The 21,258-nt window shown below is 46.3% G+C and overlaps 1 protein-coding gene across 2 annotated transcripts; it reads left to right on the forward strand.

Moving 5' to 3' along the window:
* The first annotated feature begins 1,527 nt into the window (after nt 1–1,527).
* Nucleotides 1,528–20,582, forward strand: HMGCL (3-hydroxy-3-methylglutaryl-CoA lyase). 2 transcript variants are annotated; one of them, XM_004603436.2, is made up of 9 exons: nt 1,528–1,632; nt 6,312–6,395; nt 8,103–8,210; nt 8,900–8,995; nt 10,598–10,746; nt 14,758–14,821; nt 17,199–17,387; nt 19,086–19,211; nt 19,982–20,582. In XM_004603436.2, the coding sequence occupies exons 1-9, from the start codon at nt 1,573–1,575 to the stop codon at nt 20,081–20,083; spliced, it is 978 nt and encodes a 325-aa protein (XP_004603493.2). In that variant the 5' UTR covers nt 1,528–1,572; the 3' UTR covers nt 20,084–20,582. The 2 variants fall into 2 exon arrangements, with proteins under 2 accessions (XP_004603493.2, XP_054995126.1); XM_055139151.1 differs by having other exon boundaries at nt 1,595–1,732.
* The last annotated feature ends 676 nt before the right edge of the window (nt 20,583–21,258 follow it).

Genomic DNA, 21,258 nt, shown 5'->3' on the forward strand with positions numbered 1-21,258 from the left:
TTGATATGCCAAAAACAGTAGCAATAAGTCTCACAATGAGAGACGTTACTGGTGCCCGCTCGAACAAATCGATGAGCAACGGGGTGACAGTGACAGTGACTGTATGTAGATCCTGCCCATCTCTCTTCCATCTTAGTAGCAGGTTCCCTTTCTACTCCCTGTTCTCCAGTAATTTTTTCTCTTTCTGAGTGTATTTTAAATAATCCAAATCACAGTATATAGTAGGAAACACATTTTACACGGCAACCTCATTGACATTTCTAAGAAAAATGTGTGAAACTATACTTTTACCGCTTACATGCTGCACTCTGAAGTTACTATATTGTTCCTCAAAAACAGTAACGAGTTGGAGAGGAGTAGAGGGAGTAGATGCTTGCACACACTGACTAGGTAACGCATACAGATCCCCTAAGCACCACCAGAAGTCAGGTGTGGCCCTGAAACAACAAAAAAAAAATTTTAAGAAACAACAACAAAAACCAACAAAAACATCACTGCCTAATAAACTGTTATCATGAGCAATTAATGTGGTACAACATGCATTTATAAACACTTAGCATTCCATTTATTTACCTTAGGGTCTTTGCATATTAGTTTATGTTCTGTGTGGAATTTCTTTGGGATTCTTTTTACCTGCATGGTTCTTATTCATTCTTCAAGACATGCAATCAAAAGATGCTTTGCTTCTGTGAGTTGATTGCCTGCAGATGAATTCTGAAGATTTGGGTGAATGAATTAGGTGCAAAATTTTCAGAACAGGACATAGTAGATCTTATTTTAAGCAAAGTAGATATATTATTACTTTTCTTTTCATTGATGTCTTTCTTGCCCCACAACCCTGACGCTAAACCCATGAAGTCAGAGACGGGTTAATTTTTGTTCATCTCTACTGTTACAGCGCTTCGATTTGGTTGATATATAAAAGAGCTCATTTTTTTAAAAAGGGAGTGGGGGAATGGTTGGAGAGCACATATATTCCAAGTTTTAGTGGAACTCCAGCACAGAAGAAAAAGAAGGGGCCATGGAGACCACGGAGACAGTACAGCAGGTGAGGTGCCTGCCTTGCACGCAGTTAACCCCGGTTTGATTCCTGGCACCCCATATGGTCTCCCAAGTCTTTCCAGGAGTGTAATCCTTGAGGGCGGGAGGGAAACCGGAGACTTTGGTAGGGGGAAATGGACACTAGTGAAGGGACGGGTGTTAGGACATTATATGACTAAAATTCAATCATGAACTACTTGATAACTGTGTATCTCGCTGATTCAATTAAAAAATTAATAAATTTTGAAAATACATAATGCAATTCATGTCAAAGGAATAGAAAGTTATGAAGAAAAAGAAAATGGAGCGATCCCTGAGCGCAGGGCCAGTAGTAAGCATTGAGCACGGCGGATGCTCAAAACAAAACAAAAGAAAGTTTAAGGAAGGTAGAATAGAGGAGCTAGAGGCGGAGCCAGAGCCGAGCGTCATAGAGTCTTCCGAGGCTCCGCCCTAAAACCGGAACCACTTCCTATTGGCGGCCACGGTCACGTGGGAACTCAGCTTGACAGCCGCGGGGAAAGCCGGGCCAAGATGGCGACTGTGAGGAAGGCGCTGCCGCGGAGGCTGGCGGGCTTGACGTCCCTCCGGGCTGTAAGTGCCTGGCTGACGCCGTGACGGTCGGGTCGGGGGCTTTGGCCCGTCGCGGCTGCTCACTGGGAGGCGACGCTGGACACTTCTTCAGGCTAGAATCGTGAGGGCCTCCCAGTCTTGAGCTTTCTATCCTTCCAGTCTCGAGCCAGTCTGTCCCTTCCAAGCCCTCTGAGGGGACTGAGGAAACTTCAGGCTCCGCGAGGGGCGTGACATGCCGGGATGCCCGGTTAGCGCCGGCCGAGGACGCTGTCTCGCGGTCTCATGCCCTGTGCGACGCCCTTTCGGTGTCCCCGGCGCCTTTCTCGCGCGCTCTCTCTCTAATTGAACCTCACGCCTCTGCAAACTGGTTTTGTTTTGGTTTGGTTCGGGGGCCACACCTGGAGATGCTCAGGGGCCACTCCTGGTCCTGTACTGAAGAACTACTCCTGGCGGTGCTCTGGGGACAACGTGGGATGCGAACCCGGGTCGGCCCAAATGCCCTACCCACTTTGTACTTTCTTTCCAACCTCTCAAAAGTCTTAGTAGTACCAGCCACCAGGGTCGTCCTCCTGGCGTCTCCGTCTGCTGCCCTTGCTGCGTTCTGGGGCGCGAGATCAGAGTGGGCTGGCGTGGGGCCAGCTGAGATCCCCTCCCGTTCGCACTGAAGGCCTGTGCTGTGGTCTCCCCTCTCGACCGTGCCCAGCGGGTGAGGAAAAGTGTCGGTCACCTCGCTGACACCTCGGATCCATGGTGGCATTAGTGTTGGTAATGTTGTGGGGTCCCCGCGGCCCTGCCACGTTTTTGGCCGAGTGACAGAGAGCAAGCCTCAGTTTCTCACGTATGCCATGTGTGCAAGCCACCCTAGCGTTGTTTTGGAGATCAAAGAAAACGTCGATAAAACTCGAATTGGGGCCAGAGCGGTAGTACAGCGGGTAGGGCGTTAGTTTGCCTTTTGTATGGCAGATCCACGTTCGATCCTCGGCATCCCATATGGTCCCTGAACACCACTCCAAAAAACAAAAAAAAAAACACACTTGACATTGCTCTTGCTGATGAGGTGTGGAAATTTTGCCTCTGGAGTTCCAGGGACTTTTAACAGTGCAGTGGGAGAATTGACACTATTTTGGTTGGCAATAGACCTCCCCTCCCCAAAAGTCACATTAAAGTCTTCCAGGCCACCCACCTTGGCCAGTTGTTCCTGTGTAAAATAAAGGTGAAAGTTAAGAAAATTAAATCATGTGGCCGGTATTAATATACACCAGACAAGTACTCAGGTGTAATGAGGTGGTTGTGAAAGCCCTATATGAACTTTCTAGCTTAAAACCCATAGCAGAGTCAGGCCAAGTCCAAATGCCCTCATTCTACAGGATGAGAAATTTTGGGTAATACTACTGAGGCTGTGTCTTCCTCAGTAGGGTAATGATAGTCCCTGCCACGTAGAGGATAAATGAGGTTCAGATGCCTGGAGTTAGCACTTAACAGCTAACTTGGTCTGTAGTAGCTGCTGATACAGATACACCATAGCTCAGAAGATTGAGGCTCAGGCCTTGAGTTGTTAGGGGGGGTTCATTTCTGAGCAAACTTAATCTAGGGAAGGAACTCAATATTTATTGAGAAGACTGGAAGCACCAAAGGAAGCAAAAGACAACATAACCTAGTTGTTAACCGTATGTGCCATGGACCCATTCTGCCAATTTCAAATATTGACTCAGTGATTAGCTAACCTGTGGCCTCAGAAAAGTTACTTAATCTCTTTTAGTTTCAGGTTTCTCATAGTAGAATGGCAGGAGGGGGGTGGTTATGCCAATTATTACCTAATAGGGCTGTTGAGAGGGTGCCATGGGTTAATATGTAAAAGGCTTCAAAGTGCCTGAAAAATATTAAATGCTTAATAAATGTGAATGGAATAGCTTTGTTATGTGAACATGGGGAGCAGGAAGGGAATTATTTTATTTTGTTATAAGGCAATTGCAAGCAGGTTTTTGTAATGTTTCACAACATTCATCAGTTATTTACTGAACCCCTATAATCTCCCAGGGCCTTGGAAGCAAGGCACTATATCAAACCAAGTTCCTGCCTCATGCAGCTTACTTCCAGTGGAATAATTTTAGGATAATGGAGCAAAGAGGCTGATCCACCACAAAAGGCCTTCTAATTTAACCTGTTGATTTCCTGAAATTTGGTGTCCCACTTTAGTCTTTAGGAAGCTCTGTTGTTCAGTTTAGGGAGCTTTTCAAGGTCTGTTCAGGGTTGCTGGTCCATTTTCTGCTTCTCATTGCAGGGAATATATTTTTCTTAAGGATTCTGGTGGTTTGGGTTTCTTAGATTGATTACACAGTTCATTCTTCCCCTTGTCCTATGCGGTGTTTTTTTTTTTTCATATTAAATCTGGTAAAATGAAGTTAATTTGAAGAGTAGCGTAAAGAGGAATAAAGAAAAGAGAGAAACCTAGTCTTGTATTACTTAGTAGTGAGCAGAGGTAGATTTTTTTTTTTTTTTTTTTTTGCTTTTTGGGTCACACCCGGCAATGCACAGGGGTCATTCCTGGCTCATGCACTCAGGAATTACCCCTGGCGGTGCTCAGGGGACCATATGGGATGCTGGGATTCGAACCCGGGTTGGCCGCGTGCAAGGCAAACGCCCTACCCACTGTGCTATCACTCCAGCCCCGAGCAGAGGTAGATTTTGAGGCATGTTTTACAAAGGAGATTCAAAAATGCCTGCTTAATGTCAAGCCGGGTACAAAACACAAGGAATAAAGTGAAGGTCAAGCTCCTAGAGTTTATATGCTATGGGATAAAACATTGACCAGTCAGAGACCCAACAGTAGTATGGCACTTGCCTTGCACACAGCCAACCAGAGTTTGTTTGATTCTGGTATCCCATATGGTCCTCTGAGCCCCTCCAGGAGTAAGTTCTGGGCACTGCTGAGTGTGACAAAAATCCCCCTGACCAAAAAAATTTTTTAAAAGAGAAAGAAAGCATTGGTTGGACATTATTTGAAGTGCTTTGTAGGGAATAATTATAGTTTTGAAATGGAAACTGATGGGAGTGAGGGAATTGTCGACTTTGCAATGGGTGGTCACAGTCTTTTCAGTCTGTGACTAAAAGATGAGATGAAGCCAGGACCTGAGTTTTAACCCCAAGACTGGGGTGCATGCCTGGTATTTTATAGTCCCTGAATTGGATCCTCTGGTCCCCTAAGGTCCCACTGGGGAGCCCTGCCTAAGGCTCCTAAATAACCTGAGGGGGTCAGATATGAGAAAATCCAGTTGAATTCTGGGGAAATGGGAAAAGTAAGAAACGTAAGTAGTAGAACACTCCTGTGGGTTCTCAAGGCTAGTGAGACTGGGGCACAGTGATCCCATATTGGCAGGGTGTTGTGGAGGTGGAGAGCAACAGGAATATGTAAGGTCACCGAGATCAGCAGGAGTCAAATGATAAAAAACTCACTGGCCAGAGTTAGTAGGAGGAGGATGAATCAGGTTTCTGGCTTGAGCAACGAGCAAGATGCATGTGATGATTTTTACTGAAACTAAAAGGGTGAATTCAGAATGAACATAAGGAGAAGTAAAACTGTTGTTTTTAGGTCCTTAGATGTTGGAGAGATGCAAATTAGTTTGTGTAAGAAGCAACCTGAATTTTCAACTGTCATTTAGGCAGTTGGAATGAGCTTGAACTGGGAGCATGAGTGACCTGTTCATTTATATTGCTAAATTGTGATGTAACAGAGGGGAAAAATATATACACATATCTGTACATATATATGTGTGTATATATTATATATATGTATACACACATATATCTGTCACTCATTCCATTGCTCATCGATTTGCATCGAGTGGGCACCAGTAACATTTCCATTGTGAGACTTGTTGTTTCTGTTTTTGGCATATTGAATACACCACAGGTAGCTCCACAAACTGTGCCATGTAGGCAAGATACTCTTGGTAGCTTGCCGGGCTCTCCGAGAGGGGCAGAGGAATCAAACCCGGGTCGGCTGCATGCAAGGCAAATGCCCTATCCGCTGTGCTATTGCTCCAGCCATAATGTATATACATTATATATACATATATATATATGTTTCTGCTCCTAGTTCTGGCATAGATTTCCTGACGCTCATAATCTTTGAGTGATCAGAGCGCTTGGATTCTTTTGTTCTAATGCGGTGACTCTTAGTGGGCTCCTATATGACTCCTCTAGAGCAAAGTGTTATTGGAAAGTGTATGTAGAAAGGGAAAAACTGAGATTTGCTGAGCTAAGGATATAGCTCAGTAGTAACTCCTGTGTTAGGCCCTGGTTTCCATCCCTGGCACCCAATCAAAATCAAAAACTTGTCTGAGGTTTTTCCTCTTCTTGTTTTTAATTCTCAAGCAGACCTAATGTGAATTAAATGGAAGAAATACTGCATTTTGCCACAGTAACCTATACTTTCAGATTTCAGATTCAAGATGGATATTTTCTCTCTCTTGAGGGGAGTTGTGGGGTTTTAGTCCACACCATACAGTACTCAGGGGCTATTCCTGACTCTGTGCTCAGGTGTGACCTATGACAGTTCTGGTGATTTGAACTGGGGTTGACCCATCTACAAGGCAAGTGCCTTTCTCGTCAACTTGGATCTGTTCTTTCAGATTTGTCCCCCTAGAGAACTGTGATAACCTTTTTCTCTCTTAACTTTTTCTTTCTCTTTTAAACCAAAGGTCAACACTTCGTCTATGAGTGCTTTTCCCAGCCGGGTGAAAATTGTGGAAGTTGGTCCCCGAGATGGTCTACAAAATGAAAAGGTAAAGATGAAAATCAGCCCAAAAAATGTTCCTCAAGTATTGGGAGTTGGTTTTCTATAGTTGGTGCAATGGAGATGAGCAGAGCTATGTAAGATTTGATTACCTGACTGAGCTCAGGGCAGGTGCATGAAGCCAGGCCCCCCATGGCTTGATGCAAGCAATCTAAGTTAGTGGTGCAACAGGTATGATGTCCCTGATTTTTGAGACACATCTGGTGGTACTCAAGGCTAACTCCTGGCTCTTCACTTAGGGATCACTCCTGGCAGGACTCAGAGGACCATATGGGGTCCCAGGATTGAAACCAGGTCAGCCGTGTGCAGGGCAAACACCATGCCCAGTGCATTATTATTCCAGTCTCTAGTTTTGTTTAGTTTTTTTTATTTAGTTTTGTTTTTCTGAAGCAGGTTAGTTTTTATTAAAACTTAGTGTGTGGGGAGAGGAATACGTGTTCAAGAGAGAACACAGACTTCTCCAAATAGAAAAAGCAAACACTTTTTTGTGAACATGAAAATGTTCCATGTGATAATTGCTTTCTATGATAGCCACTAGACACATGCAGCTATTGAGCGTTTGCAGTGTGATTATGGCTGAGAAACTGAATTTTAATTTGTATGTGACTTAATTCATTTAAATGGAAATAACCACATATGTCTCACATTGAACAAACTGTACTGTAACAGATCTAGACATTTACATGTCTGGATGTTGTTAGTATTTTCCGTGGGATGCTGAAAGATAGTTTCTATTGTTTGGGGCATAATTTTTGAAGAAATTATATATGATATTTGACAAAGGTTTTTATCTTTATTTGTTTGTTGGAGGCCACACCCAGCAGTGCTTAGGGCTTACTGCTGGCTCTACACTCAGGGATCACCCTTAGGGGCTTAGGGGACCATATCCATAGCACCCAGGTTGACTGTGTACAAAGAAAGCACCCTGCCCACTATATTATCATGCTGGTCCCCCCAATTTTTATTTTTTTGCCTTTATGGGTTACACCCGGCATTGCTTAGGGATTACTCCTGGCTCTGCACTCTGGAATTACTCCTGGTGTTGCTCATGGGATCATATGGGATGCAAGGGATGGAACCTATCTCTGCCACATTCAAGGCAAATACCCCACCCACCATGCTATTGCTCTCCGCCCCCCACCCATTTTCTTTTTTTTCCTTATTTTTAATTCTTTTTATTTTTTTACCAATTTTTTTTTTATTAAAGCATGACCTACTTACCTTTAATAGTGGGTGCTTGATGGAAGCACCAGGGTAGAGTCATGTCAGTCCTGCTCAACACTGTGTCACTCGGTGATGATGTGATTCTTTGGGGCCCTATTTCCCGCGACCCAATGGATCAATCATTTAGGCCACTGCACATTGTTCTCTATTTGTTTAGGATGTGATCCTAAATGGACCAACCCTTGTTTGAGCAAAAGTCTGAATGGCAGAAAAGTATTGTTCCCATGAACTCTTTTTCAGATGAGAACCTGCTTCTACTGCAGAATACTATCTGTAGAACTTGAGGACGAGGCCTTGTACCCCCTCTGCTGATAAGAATTATATGTGGATTCTCATCAGTGTTTTGAAATGGAGATAGTGAAGTGCTTGCTGTAGTCAAAGCTTCCCACCACAGACACTGTGCTCAAAGGACACTTTGTTCTCAGTTTTGCTGACCCGTCTTTTCTGGTGCTTATCTCTCTCCCCACTACAGAATATTGTACCAACTGCAGTGAAAATCAAGCTTATAGACATGCTTTCTGAAGCTGGACTCCCAGTTATAGAAGCCACCAGCTTTGTGTCTCCCAAGTGGGTGCCTCAGGTGAGCCCCAGGAAAGGGATTTAACAGATGAGAGGACTGGGAAGTTTTGCATGGGCCTTGGAAGAAAATTGAGGTCAGGAATGTGGGTTTCTGGGTCTCTAGTTTTGAGGGGTCTCAGTGGTTCAGAGTCATGGAGTTCTGCAAAAGAAAAGTTTGAAGCAAAAAAAGTTGGATTTAGTCTTGATTCCACCTCTTAGTTGCTTGGTGATCTTGGCACGATGAAATAGGTAACCTCTCAAGGATGAAAATGACTTTTCACTTCTCTTCTTGTTCCAGCATCTAGAACCTCATACTTGGCTAGAGATGTGGGGTGTACAAGATAAAGACTGACAACACTTGCTTTTCTGAGACAGTCAGATGGGAAAGAAGGATCCTATTCCAAATGAGTGTTAGATAACAGAGGGCTTGAAGTATGTGGCTTGAAGTCCTTCTCAGCAAGCCACTGTAGTGTTACTGCTGTCGTTGTTTATGTAAAGCTGACAGTGTTGGCCATAAGGGAAAAATTGGGGCATCAGTCACACCGAAGGGACTTTTTGCACCAGCACAAATCAGACAGAGTCAACTCTGTGAAAGGACTCATCTTCCCAGACTCCAGACTATAAGAGATTTTGTGACAAAAAGCTTTTCTCACCCTGCCCTTTGCCTGTCCTTGATGGTGGTGACTTGATACTATCTCCTCTGGCTCCCAGATGGCTGACCACGCTGAAGTCTTGAAGGGCATCCAGAAATTTCCTGGCATCAATTACCCAGTCCTGACCCCAAATTTCAAAGGCTTCCAGGCGGCGGTAAGTAAGTTGGTTATTGGTGGGGCTCCTGTAGTGAGACTGACTGGTCCTTGCTTTGACTCTCAGCCTCAGTCCCAGTCCTAGGATGTCGGAATGGTTGTATCCAGTATCACTAAGCACTGTCAACCAGAGCCAGGGCATTCCTGGTCTTGCCATTTATTCTCTGTGTGACCAGCTCTCTGATCATCCCAATCATTCAGGTTCTGCCTAAATAGGGCTAAAGATAGAGAATGACCTGACAATTTAAGGATTTAGAAGTTGGAATGAATCTAAATCTATAAATTGCTTAGGAAAAATCTAGTAGGTGCTAAGTATCTAATAAATCTTAGCTCTTCTTATCACCCATTTCCTTTTGAGAGAATAGTTTCTGTCTTCATGTGGCCACCATTCTATTAGGACACCAGTACTGTCAGCTTAAATGTGACCTCATTCTCACTAATTACATCTACAACAAATTTAAATATAAATCTAATTCATATCTTGTGGTACTGAAGTTAGGATTTCATGATATCTTTTTGGAAAGTGTATAATTTAGTTCTTAGCATCATATATCAAAATATTCTATCAGGGTAGGAGAGATAATACAGAAAGGAGAGCATTTATCTTACAAACAGCTGGGGCTGGAGCAATAGCACAGCGGGTAGGGCGTCTGCCTTGCACGTGGTCAACCCAGGTTCGATTCCCAGCACCCCATATGGTCCCCTGAGCACCGCTAGGAGTAATTCCTGAGTGCAGAGCCAGGAGTAACCCCTGTGCATCGCCGGGTGTGACCCAAAAAGCAAAAAAAAAAAAAAAAAAAAATCTTGCAAACAGCTAATCCTGATTTGAGCTCCTGCACTCTGTGTCATCCCCGGAGCCCTACCAGCAGTGATCCTAGCGCAGAGCCAGGAGTGAGTTCTTAGTACAACCAGATGTGGCCCCAAAGTTTTTAAAAAAAAACACACACTTTTTTTTTTTTTTATTGAATCACCATGTGGAAAGTTACAAAGTTCTCTGGCTTATGTCTCAGTTATACAATATTCAAACACCCTTCACCAGTGCCCATATTCCACCACCAAAAACCCCAGTATACCTCCTGCCCCTGCCCTGTACCCCCAACTGCATAACTGATGAATTTCTCTTTATTTTCTCTTTACCTTGATTACATTCCATATTTCAACACAAAACTCACTATTGTTGTTGGAGTTTCCCCCCAAGAAAGACAGCCCTACTACCAAGGAAGCATTTGATAATTAGTTTTCCATTGCTTAGAATGAGGAGATATGTAGCCCCACTGCTCCAAGTACATAATTCTTTTTTTTTTCTCATCTCCCTTCCCGAGCCTCATAGTATGGTGGATGCCACGCCTCGTTTCTCCCCGAAAATGGGAAACAACTGGGAAAGAGGGATATTTCCTCTTCTTGGCCGGCGTGGGGCTATTGCTTAGTTCACAGTCTAGAGAAATGGCTGCTACTTTGATTACCTTCGATATTTCAACAAAAATCTCACTGTTAAAAAAAAACACTTTTTATTTTCTTTAAGACAAAGGGTTTTTTTTGCCACTTAGTGTAAAGTTTATTGGAGAGAAAAAGACAGCTGAAAGAATTAATCTGGCTGTTGCAGGTTGCTGCTGGAGCCAAGGAAGTGAGCATCTTTGGAGCTGCTTCAGAGCTCTTCACTAAGAAGAACATCAACTGCTCCATTGATGAGAGTTTGCAGCGGTTCAATGAAGTCCTGAAAGCAGCTCAGGCAGCCAATATCCCTGTGCGCGGGTGAGTCTGGAATGGAGCCAGGCCCTGATGCCATTCACCCTTCACCCACAGACTTCCTGCCCTGACTGTGAGTGGCCTCAATTCCGTGCCTAGACAGCTTTTTCCAAGTAACTCAGATAAAATCCAAGCAGGTCCTTTATCTCAAACATGATTTTTGAGTGAACTTGTGAAAAAAAAAAATCTAATGGTAGAGGACACCAATGAGTTTGCCAGGTCATTTGAACCCCAACTCTACGAGCAGCTGTTCTTCTGTTTTGGAAGAGGCTCACAGTTGCCCGCCAAGGAGGGGCTGTCCACACTGAGAGGATACACCTAAGGCATGGGAAGGAAGCCATGCTTCCAGTGAGTTCACAAAGCCACCAGGCTGCAGCCAGATTGTGCTTTCAGAATACATATCTGCGGGCCAGGGGTATGGTTCAGTGGTAGAGTGCGTGCCTTGCATGTAGGAGACTTGAGGTCAGTCCCAACCACCTCAGGAAAATATTAAGTAGTGAGTTTAAAATACAGATTTGAGTGTATCACACCTGGTTAAAACTTATTAACGTGGGGTCTGGAGTGAGAGTAAAATGGGTAAGGCCCTTGCTTTGTACACAGCTGACTCAGGTTTGATCCATATGGTCACCCTATCACTGCCAGGAGTGATTCCTGAGTCCAGAGCCAGGAGTAACCCCTGAGCATTCCCTGGTACATCCCCAAAACAAAAACAAAATTCAATGAGGAGCCAGAGAAGTAGTTCAGTGTGCAGGGCACTTGCCTTGCATGTAGCTGACATGGGTTCGATCCAGCACTCTATGTGGTCCCCCAAGCAATGTCAGGAGTGATTCTGAGCAGAGGGCCAGGAGTAGGTACTGAGTACTACTGGGTGTGGCCCCCAAAAATACCAAACAAACAAAAGAAAACTCATCAGTAACTTCCAAGTCCAGACTTTACACAGTCAACAAGGCCCTGCCCAGCTCTGCATTGTCCACTTGCTACCTTCTGGCTTCCTCTATAAACTATACTCTAGCCTATTAGAACTTCTTTCCATTTGTTTCACCCTCGTGCTATCTCTCTCACCACTGGACCTTTGCACTTGCTTTTTGTAGACTAAAGTTTCTTCTTCTCATATCCTATTAGTCAGCGTTAGCTCCTGGTCATCTTCAGCTTGTCCCTCTTCTGATGTGCTGCCCCTCCTGGGCTTCCGTACATTTCTTGCTGTGCTCTAACAGCATGTTTATTTGCTTGTTACATTATCTCCTATTCTCCTTGAGCAGAGCCAGCTTTTTCTCAGTCCATGTTGGATTCTGCTCCCAGGTGGAAGGGCTTAGGAACTGACAGGAAATGATGGGAAGTGACAGGGGTTGAGCAGGGGTGAGAAGCTGGACCTGTCAGATCTGCCTGATCCCATGTTCGTTCCTATAGGATTTCTAAGCCCTTTTCTGCTCATGGCCCCCTACTGTTTTTTTTTTTAACCTTACTGTGGCCCTGTCCTATTTGATCTGTTCATTCCATAGTCCCTCATTTACATGATTTTCACACGTGGCCCCCTTGAAATATTCTGGGGGTTCATCAAGTGGCCATGTAACTCTTGGCTCTTTTCCCTTTTTTTCCCAGCAGTGGTGGGAGAATTAAAATGGAAGAATGGTGGGGGTAGGGGACAGGGGCAGAACAATAGGACAGTGGATAGGGTGTTTGCCTTGCAAGTAGTTGACCTGGTTTTGATCCTCAGTACCCTATGTGTTCTGCCAGCACCATCCTGAGTGATTCCTGAGTGCAGAGTGAGAAGTAAACCCGGGGCATAGCCAGATGTGGTCCCCAAACAAACAAAAACAAATAAATAAAGGGCCAGAACAATAGTACAGCGGGTAGGCACTTTCCTTGCATGTAGCCAATCAATTCTCAATCCCCAGCTCAAGCCCCATATGGTCCCCTGAACCTCACCAGGAGTACATAGTCAGGGATAAGCCCTGAGCACTGCCAGGTGTGCCCCCAAAACAAAAAAATAATAATAAAATGGAAGAATACACTGAACTTTTGGGGTTTTTAAATTTTTTTAATGAATCACCATGAGGTACAGTCACAGACTTACAAACTTTCATGATTACATTTTAGTCATAAGATGATCAAGTACCCATCTCTCCACCAGTGACAATCCCCACCAACAATGTTCCCAGTATCCCTCCCAACTTTTTTTTTTAAGTGATACAAGATAGTTTTTATTGAATGACACTTATTTAGAAAGATGTAAGGAGAGCAAAAGGGAAGAACTACATTTGAGAGAGAACATGAACTTCTCCAAAGTTGAAATAAAGCCTACAGAGATACATAGACACAAGCAAGTGGGATATGTGTGCAAGGGAGAACACAGTGAGTTTAAAATTAGTTGTCAGGCTGGAAAGATAGTACAGCGGGTGGGTCACTTGCCTTGCACACAGCAAAGCTGGGTTTGATTCCTGGCACCACATAAGGGTTCCCCAAACCCTGCCAGGCATGATCCCTGAGTAGAGAGCCAGGAGTAATTCCTGAGCACTGAGGGTTGTGGCCTCCCCACCTCCGCCTAATAATTTATCCCACAGATATTCATTTTGCCTAATATATGGAGTGTTTATTTTTTTTTCTTTTTGGGTCACACCCAGCAATGCACAGGGGTCACTCCTGGCTCATGCACTCAGGAATCACCCCTGGTGGTGCTCAGGGGACCATATGGGATGCTGGGATTTGAACCCGGGTCGGCCGTGTGCAAGGCAAACGCCATACCCGCTGTGCTATCACTCCAGCCCCTGGAGTGTTTATTAGAGTCAGGGATTGTTTTGTTATTGATTTTGGGGCCATACCTGGTGATGGTGATGGTTAGGAATTGCTTCTGGCTTTGTATTTAGGAATTACTCCTGTAATTCCATGGGTGCTTGAGGTACCATATGGGATGCCTGGTATTGAACCTGGCCACATGCAAGGCAAGTACCATACCCTCTGTACTCTCTCTCTTCAGCCCCTAGAAAATCAAGGTTTTTATAGTACCTCAGCTTTAGCAGGGTGGGTGGGAATCAAAGTCCTCACAGTCCAAGATTCAAACTCCTTACCGTAGCACAAAGTCCACAAGTGGGGCCCACTCTCGCACCTTGCTCTGCCTCCACTCTCTGTCCTGTGTTCCATGAACATGCTTGCTCTTCCTTCTACTCTGCTCTCCTCTCTGCACTTTCCTTCTCTCAGTTCCAGCTCAGTTCCCCTGCCCCCACTGTTGACCACCTGCGGTTGTTTCTGCCCTCAATTTTCTTTTTTTTTTTTTTCATTCATAGCTGGTCACTTTCTGTGATGGTCTAATTCATTTATGCAATTGCCTTGATTTTGATTCTACTCAGTATATTTCAGCAAGCTTGAAATTGTCTCCAAGAGGGTAGAGGGCCCTTATCAGATTCTCTCTCTGGGCTACCCCAGTGCCTGGCACATCGTGGGCAATTCGGTGCATCAATGAACAAATGAGTGAACAAATGAGTGAATGAATAAGTGCTCCAGTACTCACTGGAACTATTCAGCTCTTGGCTCACAGGTTGACCTAGCTCTTTTGTACCTGCCTTGGTTTCATTATTCTTGTCCCTGTATGAATATAGCCTTGACCCTGATTTCTGCTGTACAGCCCAGGACCCTGCTCATTATACACTCTTTTTTTATTGTTTGTTTTTGGACCACACGTGGCGATTCTCAGGGGTTACTCCTGGCTCTACACTCAGGAACCACTCCTGGTGCTGCTCAGGGAACCATGTGAGATGCTGTGATCAACTCCTTACCACTCTACTATGACTCTGGTCCCTCATTCTACACTCTTGTTTCTTTTTGACTATCTCTCCTATGCAGTCCCTGCTCCCTGTGTCACCGGCTGTCAGCTCCCAGCTCCCCACCCTGCTAGCACTATGACATTGAATGGGTCTTCCCCTGCCCTTTGCCCTCCCTCCTATCTTCAGGATGGCTGTTAACTAGCTGCCCTGCCTCCCCTGCTTGGGGCATGGACATCACATCTCCTCTGTCTTTCCACAGTTACGTCTCCTGCGTGCTTGGATGCCCCTATGAAGGGAAGATCTCCCCCGCTAAAGTAGCTGAGGTGAGTGCGCATGCTGAGCCCTCAAGAGGGCACTCTCTGGTCTCCCTTGAGTATACATTTCCTCTTGCCACCCTTTCCTCATGTGACACTGTTCATTAGTTCATGGCCTGGGTTATCACTTCCCTTCTCTGCTCCTGGTGGCCCAGCTCTGCGCCAGGCACAGAGACCCTGAAGCCCCTGCCCGTGACCCTAGGATCCACACCTTGGACTCAGTTTCCAAGCTTGATCAGTGAAGACTTGGAAGGAAGGGCTCCTCACCTCAGGATCCCAGCAGCTCCTGTGTGGTTGGCAAGACCCTGCCTGCCTGCACAGAATGCAGTGTGGCCATTTTTTCTCAGCTCCACATAGCTGCAGGTGGTGAAACTCAGTCTCACTGAGTAATTTATTTACTTTCAAAGCCCACTTGCTCTTCCTACCCCACACAGACCCCCAAAATGGGGAGTGGGAGCTGGTAAGTACTTCCTGAGAGTGATGCTGTCCTTCTGTTGCCTTCAGTCCTCACCGCTGTCTTCCCTAGGCAGAATTGGGTGCTCCAAAACATTCGATCCTTTCTAGCAAAGCTCAGAACTTAATCTGGCACCTCCAGCTCCCCAAGGTTGGCCCTTTTTAGTCCACCTGTGTGGGCTTGTGGATGGGGCTCCTCATTTCCTATTGCTGGAACACCACAGTCGAGCCTTAGCTCTATCCTGTCCCTCTCACATCCCACATCCTTTCTCCATCTTCTCCAACAGCACAGAGGGGACAGCATCCTGGGGTGGGATGGGGATGGGGAAAGCATGCGTTTTGTTCTGACTTTGTAATTATTTTAGGGGGTTGGAAATGAGTATCGAAAGTTGTAAATGGGGGGCTGGATCGATAGTTCAGGGAGTAGGGCATCTTGCTTGCACACAACTGACCCGGGTTCAATTCCCAGCATCCCATATGGTATCCTGATACCGCCAGGAGTGATTCTGAGTGAAGAGCCAGGAATAGCTCCTGAGCATCTCCAGGAATGACCCAAAAAGAAAAAAAAGAAAAAGAAAAAGAAAAACATAAATGGTTATGTTTTCACTAAAAATAGGGGCTGGAGTGATAGCACAGCAGGTAGAGTATTTACATGCTGCTAACCCAGGTTCAATTCCCAGCATCCCATATGGTACCCTGATACCGCCAGGAGTGATTCTGAGTGAAGAGCCAGGAATAGCTCCTGAGCATCTCCAGGAGTGACCCAAAAAGAAAAAAAGAAAGAAAGAAAAAGAAAAACATAAATGTTTTCACTAAAAATAGGGGCTGGAGTGATAGCACAGCAGGTAGAGTATTTGCATTATATGCTGCCAACCCAGGTTCAATTCCCAGCATCCCATATCATCCCCCTAGCACCGCCAGGAGTAATTCCTGAGTGCAGATCCAGGAGTAACCTCTGAGCATCTCCAGGGTGTGACCCAAAAAGCAAATAAATAAATAATTTAGGCGTTGGAGTGATAGGTCAGGTATGCACTTGCTTTACCCGAATTTGTCTGCAGCATATGGTCCCCCAAGCACCACCAGCAGTAATTCCTGAGTGAAAATTCAGGAGTATTTTCATCCAGTGTGGTCCAAAATAAATAAGTAAATAATTTAGATAAAGCTGAAGAAATTATACAGGGATTAAGGTGCTTGCCTGGCAAACAGCCAACCCCAGTTCAAACCCTGGCATCCCATATAGTCCCCTGAAACTCGCCAGGAGTGACCCCTAAACACAGGGTTAGGAGTAGCCCCTGAGCACCATAAGGTGTGGCCCAAACTACCCCTGCTAAAAGATAACTAGATTCACTCCCACAACACACACACACACACACCCTTAACTATTTCCTCTGACTTGTGATTTAATGAATTTTCTCACCAAGAACAAAGCTACATGAATCATTTGACTGATTCTGAAAGGGTGTGTGAAGTGGAAAGTGAAGGATTAAAATTTTTTTTTTAATTTTTTTATTTATTTTTTTGCTTTTTGGGTCACACCCAGTGATGCTCAGGGGTTAGTCCTGGCTTTGCACTCAGGAATTGCTCCTGGCAGTGCTTGGGGGACCATATGGGATGCTGGGGATCGAACCCGGGTCGGCCGCGTGCAAGGCAAATGCCCTACCGCTGTGCTATCGCTCCAGCCCCAAGGATAAAAATTTGAGACCCAGAGGTATGACAAAGGCAAAGGAGATCCAGTCTACAGTACAGCTGGACCCCCACCTTTAGGCCAATTCTCATGATGATGTGACTGAGAGGCTCATTCCCATACAGCTCTCTGGGGCCTGTGATCTGATAATAATTTAGGGCTTCACTCCAGAATGTGTGCAGCATAGGCCAAGGACCCCTAAACTCCTCACATGAGGAATATGATGTCTTCCTGCCTGCTTGTTCCCAGGTCTCCAAGAAGTTGTACTCAATGGGCTGCTACGAGATCTCCCTGGGTGACACTATCGGTGTGGGCACACCTGGCATCATGAAGGACATGCTGTCTGCTGTCATGCAAGAAGTGCCAGTGACTGCCCTTGCTGTCCACTGCCATGATACCTATGGCCAGGCCCTGGCCAACACCTTGATGGCCCTGCAGGTAATTGGGGCAAATCCTTGGGAAAAGGCTCATTCTTCCTGAGTGCATGGCTATGGGACAGTAGATTTTATTCCTTTAGCAGGTTTTCTCCAAGGCTGACCACCACAGACACAAACATATGCCCCTGCCCTGAAAGTACCTGCATCAATTAGGGGTTAGCCACAGGGGAGTTAGGTGATAATCTTAATACCTCATGACAAATAAAGGAGGAAGCACAGGGCTGAGAAAGTTACCTGTGTGACTGGGGAGGAGATCTGCCCAAAGACTCCTGAGCAAGGATCCAAGGGCATGAAGAAGTCAGGCATTGAAAAATACAGTAGTGGCCGCAGAGCTGCTCAGTGCGCTGAGTGTATTGTGCATCATGAGATCTGGATTCAGCCCATAGCACCACCTGAGCGCTGCTGGTGTGGCTCCCCAAATATAAAAGAACAGTGGAGGGCCAGGGAGGTGCATCAAAGGACTAGAGTGCATGCATTGCATTCAGGAGCCAAATGGTCCCCTGAGCAGCACCAGTAGTGGTCCCCCACATGCCAACAGAACAGCAGAAATATGACTTGGCTGCACTATTTTGTAAAACCAGTGTGGGGGTAGGGGGACAGGGAATTCAGGGGAAACTCACATATCACTTCCTGTGGTACCATGCAGGGTTGTGAGTTTGCCTGCTTACGTGTGAGGGAGCTGGCAAGGATGCAGGAATCAGCCCGTAGAGTTCACTCTCCCTTTAATGCTTTTCCCCAAAGACTAGATTAAGTACTCAGGCTGTGTCCCCAGAGGCTTGCCTCTTCAGGGCTGGCTGTGTCCCTAGAGGTTTGCTTCTTAAGGACCGGCCCAGAGTGAGGGGTTGTAAACTGGAGGCTTCTTAGACGTTCTGAGTGCTTGGCCATAGACCATCTTGTTATAGCATTAGTCTATAAATTGTTGTCTTTGGATTTACCGAAGCTTCCATACTTTTTTCTTTTCTTTTTTCTATTGCTTAGAAGCATGTGTTTCTAACAATTCTGATGCTTTTCAGATTTAATTTTCTCAGGCTTGTGGCTATCAAAATTAAGGGTTGCTACAGGATGAAAACAAAAGAGAAAGAATTGTCTGGAGGGAATTGGCATAGGGAAATGGGACAGGCCCAGTGGGGTTAGACTTGAAGTCAGAGTAGTAGTAAGGGGTCTGAGGTTTCAACAGCAAGAAGGGCTTATTTTAGATGGGTGAGCCAGATAGACCTCGCTGAGGTTTTTGTTTGGGGGCCAAACCCACAGCAGTGCTTGGGGTCATGTGGTGCCAGACCAATCCCAGGCTCCTGAATGCAACAAACATGCTTCAGTATGTCTCCCCAGCTCCAAAGAGGCATCTCTCTCCCTGCCCCCCCACCCCTTTCTGTGACCGAGCCCCCTCTCCCCCCCCCCCACCTCCCCGTCCCATGGACGCAATGGTAGAGTAGCAGAATTCACACTCTTCCCATATGGTGCCCTGGGTCCTCACTTCTGCGCCATTAAAAGATATACCTCTCTGCAGCCAGGATTCACACTGGTCTGGGAAATAAACAAGAAAGAAATGTCTTGCAGCAAGATTTTCCCTTCCTCAGAATCCTAATTCCAAGGAATGAGTGAATCTTGGTCTTCAGGCAACAGAAGATTGGAAGTGTGCCTGGAGGGGCTTTTAAACTCTGAACCCCTGGTTCATGATTCACTGTCTTTATGTTTCCAGATGGGTGTGACTGTTGTGGACGCTTCTGTAGCTGGACTTGGAGGCTGTCCGTATGCACAAGGGGCTTCAGGAAACTTGGCCACCGAAGACCTTGTCTACATGCTCACTGGCTTGGGCATTCAAACGGTAAGTCCTCCTGCCCCCTGGTGGCAATGGCACTGAACTGACCTGAGCGCTAAAGCCCAAGGATAGATGATGGGTTAAGGGGTTTCTTTTCCCACTTTTGATGTGGAGGGCAGCTCAGAGGGGTGGCTGCTGTGTGTGAAGGGATAGTGGTGGAAGGATGTTTTACTGTGAAGTTTTGAGGAAGTAGAGTTTGGTTGATGGAGGCCATGAGAAAGCCAGGTTCCAGTGTGAGTTGGAAGGCAGTTGGAGGAGGTACCAGCCCTGTAGCTCAGCAGTACAGCACTTGCCTTGCAGTATTCAGCAGTACTCAGGGGATACTTCCAGCTCAGTATTTAGGGGCTGCTCCTAGCAGTAAACTGGAGGGAACCATGTGATGCCAGGGATTAAACCTGAGCTTCCTGATGCAAGGCAGGCACTTAGCCCTTGAGCGATTTCTCCAGCCTCAGAAGAGGTTTTTGATATCGCCCTTGTAGTGGGCCCTTGTAGTTTTTGCTCCTACCTCTGTTTCTGAGATCTTACTTACAGTGAGGCTCTTGACCACTATGAGCCAGACCTGTGTTAGGCCCTGGATATCGCTGCCCTGATCATTGCACTACATACAAATTGTTGCTTGGGGAATTGGGAAGAACCCTCCTAGGTGCCAGGACACAGTATCACAGCAGCTTGCACCTTTCCTTTTCTGGCAGCTAAGTTGTCTGTCCAGTCTGCTGTTTCTCTGGGCATTGAGAGCATGTTATGACTTACTGTGCCCTCCAACTTGTTTCTCAAAGGGTGTGAACCTCCAGAAGCTCCAAGAAGCTGGGGCCTTTATTTGTCAAGCCTTGAACAGAAAAACCAGCTCCAAAGTGTCTCAAGCTACCTGTAAACTGTGAGCCCCTTGCACTGACCACCCCACTCCACCCCCCAAGCTCGGGGACTGTGGGTATAGGGGCACAGCATCGATAATTCGCAGATGGCAAGTGAAGAGGGAATGAAATGAAAAGAGCTGGCAGTGCCTCACAGCCAGCTCTGCACACAGGCAGAAAGGAGGGGAGCAACAGGCCCTCCTGCCAGACCTGTGTGTGAGAGGCTGCAGTCTCAGGCGCAGCAGTGTGCCTGAGAACTTGGGAATCAGTTCCCTAGCTCTGGTCTCCAGTAGACAAAGTCTGTGTGTGGATGTAATCTTCTAGTTGGCTTCACAGTTCAGCTGTGATCTCGGGTCATTGCTCTTCAAGGCAAAGGGGCATGAAGTTGTTCCCCAAGCTGGTGACAGTATTTGCTGGTGGGGTGAGAGTGAGCTGCAATGGGGTCACCAACTCTCCAACACCTCTCTAAAAGTGATTTTTGAAAACACCTTATGTAATTAAAAGTTTGATGAGAATCGTTCCAGTATTCTGTGCAGGTGTGTGTATTTATAACTAAAGGAGGTTTGGTGGGGGAAATAAACCATCTTTGTAACAATGCTCTGTGTATCTTTATGAGCCCAATTTATAGGGACTGGAAATTGGCAACTCAAAGCTTGCCGGGACACCCTGAGGAGGTTGTTTCTAGGTTCTGGGTGGTGACCAGGCTCGCTGCACGCACTCCTGGGACAGGAGCCCACACCTGCTCTTCTGGGCCTGGCCAGGTGCTGTTCTGGTCACCACTTGCCATTCTGCCATCCGTTGGTGGCCCTGCCTGAGTAGGTGGGCACAGGCTTTCCGGACCGCGGGAAGCACCTGACGTTTCTCTTTCTGCTCAGGTGTCATCCACCCCTGATTACACACAGCACTCCTTGTGCTGTCGTCAGAACATCAGGGTGCAGACCAGCTCTGTCCCACTGTTGGGAACACGGTGCGAGTGAAGGCTGGGTGTGCCCTTGGGTTTCAGAGCCTGCAACGCAGTGCTCTGCTTTTCAGACAAGACAGCGCCAGACAAGACAGAGCCGGGTCCTTCTCAGCGCCGCCCCAGTGGCCTCGGTCCAGGGGTCGGGGCGGAAGCGTGCGCCAGGCGCGCGTACAGGGACAGTCGGGGCCAACCTCCGTGCTCGGCTCCCACCCCTGGCGGCTTCCCCCAACCCCCACACCCC

This window comes from Sorex araneus, chromosome 5, assembly GCF_027595985.1.
Source record: "Sorex araneus isolate mSorAra2 chromosome 5, mSorAra2.pri, whole genome shotgun sequence".
Taxonomy (NCBI): Eukaryota; Metazoa; Chordata; class Mammalia; order Eulipotyphla; family Soricidae; genus Sorex; species Sorex araneus.

Excerpts from the sequence above, each read along its gene's own strand:
- HMGCL (XM_004603436.2), top strand. The coding sequence starts at position 1,573 with ATGGCGACTGTGAGGAAGGCGCTGCCGCGGAGGCTGGCGGGCTTGACG. Across the intron at positions 8,211-8,899 it reads CTCCCAAGTGGGTGCCTCAG|ATGGCTGACCACGCTGAAGT; the intron begins GTGAGCCCCAGG and ends TCTGGCTCCCAG. Across the intron at positions 14,822-17,198 it reads CCCCCGCTAAAGTAGCTGAG|GTCTCCAAGAAGTTGTACTC; the intron begins GTGAGTGCGCAT and ends GCTTGTTCCCAG.